Source organism: Athene noctua, chromosome 33 (genome assembly GCF_965140245.1).
Source record: "Athene noctua chromosome 33, bAthNoc1.hap1.1, whole genome shotgun sequence".
Taxonomy (NCBI): domain Eukaryota; kingdom Metazoa; phylum Chordata; class Aves; order Strigiformes; family Strigidae; genus Athene; species Athene noctua.
The window spans coordinates 410,050-419,324 of NC_134069.1; the positions used below are offsets into that span (position 1 = coordinate 410,050).

General features: G+C 61.1%; 1 protein-coding gene across 1 annotated transcript; it reads right to left on the reverse strand.

Annotated features, from left to right (window-relative positions):
- Nucleotides 1–1,330: 1,330 nt before the first annotated feature.
- LOC141972449 (kallikrein-14-like) lies at nucleotides 1,331–8,034 on the reverse strand. Its single transcript, XM_074930318.1, has 5 exons — nucleotides 7,992–8,034; nucleotides 7,110–7,410; nucleotides 4,867–5,156; nucleotides 1,939–2,075; nucleotides 1,331–1,483 (listed from the first exon to the last, which is right to left on the reverse strand). The coding sequence occupies exons 1-5, from the start codon at nucleotides 8,032–8,034 to the stop codon at nucleotides 1,331–1,333; spliced, it is 924 nt and encodes a 307-aa protein (XP_074786419.1).
- Between the last annotated feature and the right edge of the window lie 1,241 nt (nucleotides 8,035–9,275).

Consider the following 9,275-nt stretch of genomic DNA (forward strand, 5'->3'; position numbering starts at 1 on the left):
GGGGGGGCGGAATCACTGTGTCCCTCCCCGCCCCCCCCCCCAATTTTTCTGCAGCTCAATAAAGAGATTCTTGTAGAACCCGGCTATGGGGGGGGCGTGGCTTTGGCTACAAGCCCCGCCCCCATGAGGGGTGTGGCCTCTGGGGTGTGGCCAATGAGGTGAGGGGGGAAGAGATGGACTCGAGGGCTGGGTTTGCTCTGAATTTATTGGGTTCTCCCCCCCCCCCCCCCAAATCTGTGGCCCCTTCTGGGAGTTCAGGTCCCTGGTTTGTGGCTTCTGGATGTTGGTGGCCCAGATCCGTGGCCCGTGGTAGCCCAGATCTGGGTCTTGGTGGCCCAGATCCGTGGCCCAGATCTGGGTCTTTGTGGCCCAGATCTGGGTCTTGGTGGCCCAGATCCGTGGCCCATGGGAGCCCAGATCTGGGTCTTGGTGGCCTTAGTTGTTGTCTGTGGTAGCCCACATCCGTGGCCCAGATCTGGGTCTTTGTGGCCTTAGTTGTTGTCTGTGGTGGCCCAGATCCATGGCCCATGGTGACCCAGATCTGGATCTTTGTGGCCCAGATCTGGGTCCGTGGTGGCCCAGATCCGCGTTTCTATGTCCATAGCCGATGTCTGTAGTGGCCCAGACCTGTGGCCTATAGTGACCCAGATCTGGGTCTTTGTGGCCCAGTCCTGTGGTCCACAGTGGCCCAGATCCATGTTTTTCTGTCCCTCGTTCTTGTCTGTGGTAGCCCATGTCCATAGTCCGTGGTAGCCCAATTCTGTGGCCTGTGGTGGCCCAGATCCGTAGTCTGTGGTAGCCCAGATCCCTAGTCCATGGTGACCCATGTCCATAGTCTGTGGTAGCCCAATTCTGTGGCCTGTGGTGGCCCAGATCCGTAGTCCGTGGTAGCCCAGATCCATAGTCTGTGGTAGCCCATGTCCATAGTCCGTGGTAGCCCAGATCTATGATCCATAGTCGCCCAAATCCATAGTCCGTGGTAGCCCAGTTCTGTGGTCCATGGTAGCCCATGTCCATAGTCCGTGGTAGCCCAATTCTGTGGCCTGTGGTAGCCCAGTTCCGTAGTCCGTGGTAGCCCATGTCCATAGTCCGTGGTAGCCCAGATCCGTAGTCCATAGTCGTCCAAATCCATAGTCCGTGGTAGCCCAATTCTGTGGCCTGTGGTGGCCCAGATCCGTAGTCCGTGGTAGCCCAGATCCGTAGTCGCCCAAATCCCCGTCTCCTGGTCACCCGCTGTGGCTCATCTCCGTGTCCATCCTCTCCGGTGGCCCCCACCCGCCTCCCCTCACCCCCTCAGCTTTCGGTAGCCCCCAGCGAGGATCCGCTAGCCCTAATTCTGATTCATGGTGGCCTGGATCCAACGCACGTAGTTGCAGACGCGGGTGTAAACCCCGGGGCGGCCGGGGAGGGCGCAGGTCTGGAGCCCCCACGAGACGATGCCCTGGAGGGTCCCGTTGCAGGACAGTGGCCCCCCAGAATCACCCTGTGGGGGGGGGGGGGGTGTGAGGAGGAGGGAACATTTTATTTTTGGGGGGTGGGGGCCGGTGGCAACGTGGGGACACCCCGAAATTTGGAGGGGGAGGGGGGTGGGGGGCACCTTAGGGGGAAGTTCTCGGCGGGGGGGGGGGGGGGGAAGCGTTGAGGTAGAAGGTGGAGGATAGGGAGGGGGGGGGTGAAGGTTGAGTTGGGGGGGGGGGGGCCACACCCCCGATTTTTGGGGGGGCACACACCAAATTTTGGGGTGAAGGGAGCAAATTTTGGGGGTGAGGGGACCTAAATTGGGCGGGGGGGGGGGGCTCCTTGTTCCTGGAGGGGGACAATGGGGAGTTGGGGGGGGGGGGGGGTGTGTCTCCATTTTCCCACCGTGGGATGACGGGGGGGCGGGGGGGGGGGGGGAGGATTTAGGGGTGTCCCCCCATAACCCCCCCGGGCGGGTACCTGACAGGAGTCGATGCGCTGGTTGCGCACCCCGGCGCAAAGCATGTTGGGAGTGATGCGCTGCGGGTAGGCGCGGCGGCAGGTGGCGTCCGGCATGATTTCCACGTAGGCGCAGATCAGGTGGCGGGGGAGGGTCACTGCGGGAGGGGGAGGGGCGTGGGGAGGGGTCAGGGGGGGCGGGAACACCCTCAGGAGGCTTCTGGCGTGCTCCGGGCCCTACTCCTAGGTTACTCCTAGGTTACTCCTGGGTTACTCCTAGGTTACTCCTGGGTTACTCCTGGGTTACTCCTGGCTTGCTCATGGCTTCTGCGGTGGCTGTTTGGCTGCTTATAGGTTGCGTGTCAGTTTTTTGGCGGCTACTCGCAGGTTGCGCGTTAAGGTACTCAGTGCTTAGTTACGCCTTAGTTACTCGCAGGTTGTGTGCTGGCGACTTTCAGGTTCCTCGTAGGTTACTTGGAGGTTACGCGTCCGTTTCGTGGAGGGTATTGGGGTGGTTTGGGGCGGTTACGTGCAGGTTACTTGGAGGTTGTGGGTTAGTTTTCTATAGGTTACGTGGAGGTTGCTCACTACGCACTACTCACTACTATAAGGTTACTTATAGGTTGTGCAGCGGTTACTCCTCACGAGTTAGTTGGAGGGTACTTGGTTACTTAGAGGTTGCTCCTCGGTTACTCGGAGGATGCTCATAGGTTGCTCCAGGTTTACTCCGGGCCTCCCGACAACCTCGTGATGGTTTTGCCACGGGTTTCGCAGGGCAGTTCCTACAGCTCTACTACAGGTTCCCTGCGGCGTTACTCCAGGTTTGCTGGAGTAACTTCTGAGCGTACTCCAGGTTTACTATGGTTTTACTCCAGGTTCCACTAGAGGTTTGCCGTACTTTCAGCCTGGCTCTGCCATGACTTTCCCAGGCACTAGGGGTTTGCTATGGGCTTACTCTCAGTTTACTATGACTAGTACAGGTTTACCAGGACTTGGCTACAAGTTTAGTCCAAGTCTTCTCTAGGCTTACTATGGGTTTACCATGGGTTTACCACGACTTCCCTACAGCCCAGGTCTCTTCCGGGTTTACTGCGGGTTTACTACGGGTTCCCTACGAGCTTTCTATGACTTTACCACAGGTTTACCAGGACGTCCCTGCGGGTTTAGTCCAGGTCTCTTCTGGGTTTACCACGGGTCTGACTTTACTACGACTTTACCACGGGCTTACTACGACTTTATTAGGGGTTTGCTATGATTTTTGCCACGGATTTCCCAGAACTTCCCTCGGGTGTAGTCGAGGGGTTTTTCTGGGTTTACTATGGATGTGACTTTACTATGGGTTTACTACGCCTTTACTATGGGTTTACTACGCCTTTACTCCGACTTTACTAGGGGGGTAGGGGGGCGTTGGTATGATTTTTGCCACGGATTTCCCAGAACTTCCCTCGGGTTGAGTCAAGGGTTTTTTTTTTTTCTGGGTTTGCCGTGGGTCCGATTTTATTATGGGTTTACTATGACTTTACTATGGGCTTACTACGCCTTTACTACGGGTTTACTGTGGCTTCACTGCGAATTTTGCTTCGGGTTTGCCAGAATTTCCCTCCAGTTCCCTCTCGGCTTACTGTGGGCTTGCTACAACTTTGCGCCTACTTTACTATGGGTTTACTCCGACTTTACTAGGGGCTTACTATGGGTTCTCAGCGATTTTTGCCGCGGGTTTGCCAGAATTATCCCTCCAGTTCCCTCTGGGCTTACAATGGTTTACTATACTCCAACTTTACTACAACTTTGCTCCGGCTTTACTACGGGCTTACTCCGAGTTTGCTCCGACTTTACTAGGGGTTTACTCCCACTTTACTAGGGGTTTAGTCCGACTTTACTAGGGCTTTACTAGGGCTTCACAGCCATTTTTGCCATGGGTTTGCCAGCATTACCCTCCAGTTCCCTCCGGGCTTACTGTGGGCTTACTACAACTTTGCTCCGACTTTACTAGGGGTTTACTCTGAGTTCACTCCGACTTTACTAGGGGTTTACTATGGCTTCACAACGATTTTTGCTGCGGGTTTGCCAGAATTTCCCTCCAGTTCTCTCCAGGCTTACTACAACTTTGCTCTGACTTTACTAGGGGTTTATTCTGATTTTACTAGGGGTTTACTAGGGCTTCACAGCCATTTTTGCTGCGGGTTTGCCAGAATTTCCCTCCAGTTTTCTCCGGGTTTACTACAACTTTGCTCCGACTTTACTAGGGATTTGCTCCGACTTTACTAGGGCTTTACTAGGGCTTCACAGCCATTTTTGCCACGGGTTTGCCAGCATTACCCTCCAGTTCCCTCCGGGCTTACTGTGGGCTTACTACAACTTTGTTCTGACATTACTAGGGGTTTGCTCCGACTTTACTAGGGGTTTACTATGGCTTCACAGTGATTTTTGCCACGGGTTTGCCAGAATTTCCCTCCAGTTCCCTCCGGGCTTACAATGGGCTTACTCCAACTTTACTACAACTTTGCTCCGACTTTACTAGGGGTTTACTCCGACTTTACTAGGGGTTTACTAGGGCTTCACAGCCATTTTTGCTGCGGGTTTGCCAGAATTTCTCTCCAGTTTTCTCCGGGTTTACTACAACTTTGCTCCGACTTTACTAGGGGTTTGCTCCGACTTTACTAGGGGTTTGCTCCGACTTTACTAGGGGTTTACTCCGACTTTACTAGGGGTTTACTCCGACTTTACTAGGGGTTTGCTCCGACTTTACTAGGGGTTTACTCCGACTTTACTAGGGGTTTACTCCGACTTTACTAGGGGTTTACTATGGCTTCACAGCCATTTTTGCCACGGATTTGCCAGAATTTCCCTCCGGTTTCCTCCCGGTTTCCTCCGGGTTTCCTCCCGGTTTCCTCCGGGTTTCCCGCGCTCTGGGGGCGGGTGCCCGGGGGGTGTGTGTGTTGCTCTCACCTTGGGGGGTGGTGATGGTGCCCCAGCCCGAGAGCAGGCAGGTGGTGCCGGGGGGGGCGCAGGCGCGGGGCAGGGGCAGGGGCCGCACGGCGCGGCCCAGCGCCACCGGCCGGTCCAGTTTGAGCAGCAGGAGGTCGTTGTCCAGGGTGGTGGGGTCGAAGTCGGGGTGGGGGATGGCCCGGACCACCCGCCGGTTCTGCTCCGTCCCCTCCGCCTGCGCCAGGTCGTTCTCCCCCAGGCGCAGGCGCAGGCCTCTGCGGTCCCGGGGGGGGGGGGGGGATGAGGGGACATTGAGGGGACACGGGAGGGGACACAGGGAGAGGGGGGACACGTGGGGACATGGAGGGGATGAGGGGACATTGGGGGGACACGGGGGGATGTTGGGGGGACACGTGGGGACGGGGGGGACATGGAGGGACATGAGGGGACACAGGGAGAGGGGGGACACGGGGGGGTGTGGGGGGACACGTGGGGACGGGGGGGACACGGGGGGACATGAGGGGACACAGGGAGAGGGGGGACACGGGGGGGTGTGGGGGGACACGTGGGGACGGGGGGGACACGGGGGGACATGGAGGGGATGAGGGGACATTGGGGGGACACGGGAGGGGACAGGGGGAGAGGGGGGACACGGGGGGGGTGTTGGGGGGACACATGGGGATGGGGGGGACATGGAGGGACATGAGGGGACACGGGGAGAGGGGGGATACGGGGGGGTGTTGGGGGGACACGGGGGGACATGGAGGGGATGAGGGGACATTGGGGGGACACAGGAGGGGACACGGGGAGAGGGGGGACACGGGGGGGTGTGGGGGGATACGTGGGGACGGGGGGGACACGGGGGGACATGAGGGGACACAGGGAGAGGGGGGACACGGGGGGGTGTGGGGGGACACGTGGGGACGGGGGGGACACGGGGTGACATGGAGGGGATGAGGGGACACGGGGGGATGTTGGGGGGACAGGTGGGACAAGGGGGGGGCATGGGGGGACAGTGGGGACATGGTGGGGGGGACAGGTAGGACACGGGAGGGGGACACACACAAGGTGGGGGGGTGTCAGGTGGCACGTGGGGACAGTCACAGCTCCGCACCCCCCCCCCCCCCCAATGTCCCCAACTCCCACCTCTCCCTTTGTGTGTCCCCCCCCCCCTCCATCCCACCGTGTCCCTGTCCCCAGGGGTGTCCCCGAGGGGTGTCCCCAAACCCAAGGGGGGCTGTCCCTGTCCCCATGGGGTGTCCCTCGGGGGTGTCCCTGTCCCCAAGGGGTGTCCCCGTCCGTAGGGGGGGTCCTTAGGGGGGTGTCCCCATCCGCAGGGGCTGGCCCTGTCCCCATAGTTTGTCCCTAAGGGATGTCCTTGTCCCCAAGGGGTGGCCCTGTCCCCAAGGGGGGGGTGTATGTGTGTCCCCGGGGGTTTGTCCCTGTCCCCAAGGGGTGTCTGTGTCCCCATGGAGTGTTCCTGTCCCCGGGGGGGGGAGGTGTACATGTGTCCCCAGGGGTAGGTGAGTGTCCCCAAGGGGGGTGTCCCTGTCCCCGGGGGGGTGTGTCCCTGTCCCCAAGGGGTGTCTCTATCCCCATGGAGTGTCCCCAAGGGCTGTCCCTGTCCCCAAGGGCGGTCCCTGTCCCCGGGGGGGTGTCCCTGTCCCCAAGGGGTGTCTCTATCCCCAAGGGGGGTGTCCCTGTCCCCGGGGGGGTGTCCCTGTCCCCAAGGGGTGTCTCTATCCCCAAGGGGGGTGTCCCTGTCCCCAGGGGTGTGTCCCTGTCCCCAGGGGGGGTGTCCCTGTCCCCAAGGGGTGTCTCTATCCCCAGGGGGGGTGTGTCCCTGTCCCCAGGGGGGGTGTCCCTGTCCCCAAGGGGTGTCTCTATCCCCAGGGGGGGTGTGTCCCTGTCCCCAGGGGGGGTGTCCCTGTCCCCAAGGGGTGTCTCTATCCCCAGGGGGGGTGTCCCTGTCCCCAGGGGGGGGTGTCCCTGTCCCCAAGGGGTGTGTCCCTGTCCCCAAGGGGTGTCTCTATCCCCAGGGGGGGTGTCCCTGTCCCCAGGGGGGGGTGTCCCTGTCCCCAGGGGTGTGTCCCTGTCCCCAAGGGGTGTCTCTATCCCCAGGGGGGGTGTCCCTGTCCCCAGGGGGGGGTGTCCCTGTCCCCAAGGGGTGTCTCTATCCCCAGGGGGGGCGTGTCCCTGTCCCCGGGGGGGGTGTGTACGTGTGTCCCCAAGGGGGGGGGGGTGTGTGTGCTGGGTGTCCCCACCTGCTGTTGCAGTGGGCGGCCGAGAGCACCCAGGTGTCCCCCAGCAGGATGCCGCCGCAGCGCACGGGGCTGTAGATGTAAACCTGCCAGGGCTGCGAGGCGGGGATGCAGGGGTACCCCCCGATGATCCTGTCCTCGTCCCGTGTCCCCCCCCGACCCGGCGGGGACCCCGGCGGGGACCCCGGGGGGGACCCCGGGGGGGACACGGGGACACAGAACCGCTCCGGGCCTTCCCTCACCTCCTGCTGCCCCGCGGGACACGGGCTACCGCCGGCTGCGGGCTGCTGGCCACGGGCTGCTCCTGGGAGAGGGGACGGGGGGTCAGGGGGACTTTGGGGGGACATTGGGGACTTGGGGGGACATTGGGGACATTTGGGGAGACACTGGGGGGACATTGGGGACATTGGGGACATTGGGGGGACACTGGGGACATTGGGGGGACACTGGGGGGACATTGGGGACATTGGGGGGACATTGGGGGGGCATTGGGGACATTGGGGGGCATTGGGGGGACATTGGAGGGACATTGGGGGGACATTGAGGGGACACTGGGGACATTGGGGGACATTTGGGGAGACACTGGGGGGACATTGGGGGGGACATTGGGACATTGAGGGACACTGGGGGGACACTGGGGGGGCATTGGGGACATTGGGGAGACACTGGGGGGACATTGGGGACATTGGGGGACACTGGGGGGACATTGGGGGGACATTGAGGGACACTGGGGGGACACTGGGGGGGCATTGGGGACATTGGGGAGACACTGGGGGGACACTGGGGACATTGGGGGACACTGGGGGGACATTGGGGACATTGGGACATTGAGGGACACTGGGGGACATTGGGGGGACACTGGGGGGACACCCGGGCCCCACGTACCCGCCAGCAGCAGGATCAGCCAGGCGCGGGGCAGCAGCTCCATGGGCCTGAGGGGACGGGGGAGAGGGTCGGGGGTGGGGGGAGGGGCACACGGGCCTGGCCAGCCCCTCCCCCCCCGTCCCCTCCCCCCCAATCCCTCCTGTCCCTTCGCCTCCCGCCATCTCCCCTCCCCCCCCCCCTCCTCCTCCTCCATCTCCCCCCTCCTCCCCTCCCCCTTCCCATCTCTCCTCCCTCCCCCCTTCCATCCTCCCCCCTCCCCCCTCCCTCCCTCCTCCCTTTTCTTTCCGGCCAAACTTCCCTCCCTCCCTTGTCCCTCGATTTTTCCTCCTTCCCTCTCTCCCTCCTCCTCCTCCTCCCTCCCTCCCTCCCGCCCTCATTTTTTCTTCCTTCCCTCTCTCCTTCCTCCTCCTCGTCCCTCCTTCCTTCCCTCCCACCCTTAATTTTTCCTCCTTCCCTCCCTCCTTCCCTCTCTCCTTCCTCCCTTTTCCCTCCCTCAAATTTTCCTCCTTCCCTCTCTCCTTCCTTCCTCCTCCTCCCTCCCTCCCTCAATTTTTCCTCCTCTCTCCTTTCCCTCCCTCCTTCCCACTCTCCTTCCTCCTTCCTCCTCCTCCTCCCTCCCTCCTGCCCTCAATTTTTCCTCCTTCCCTCTCTCCTTCTTCCCTCCCTCCCTCCCTCCCTCCCTCCCTCCCTCCCTCCCTCCCTCCCTTCAATTTTCCCCCTTCCCTCTCCCCTCCCTCCTTCCCTCTCTCCTTCCTCCTTCCCTCTCTCCTTCCTCCTTCCTTTCCTCTCTCCTTCCTCCTCCTCCTCCTCCTCCTCCCTCCCTCAATTTTTCCTCCTCTCTCCCCTCCCTCCCTCCTTCCCTTTCTCCTTCCTCCTCCTCCTCCTCCTCCTCCTCCCTCCCTCCCTCCCGCCCTCATTTTTTCTTCCTTCCCTCTCTCCTTCCTCCTCCTTGTCCCTCCTTCCTTCCCTCCCACCCTCAATTTTTCCTCCTTCCCTCCCTCCTTCCCTCTCTCCTTCCTCCCTTTTCCCTCCCTCATTTTTTCCTTCTTCCCTCTCTCCTTCCTCCGCCTCCTCCCTCCTTCCCTCCCACCCTCAATTTTTCCTCCTCCCTTCTCCTCCCTCCCTCCCTCCCTCCCTCCAATTTTTCCCCCTTCCCTCTCCCCTCCCTCCTTCCCTCTCTCCTTTCTCCCTTTTCCCTCCTTCATTTTTCCTCCTTCCCTCTCTCCTCCCTCCCTCTCCCCTCCCTCCCTCAATTTTTCCCCCTCTCCCCCTCCCTCCCTCCTT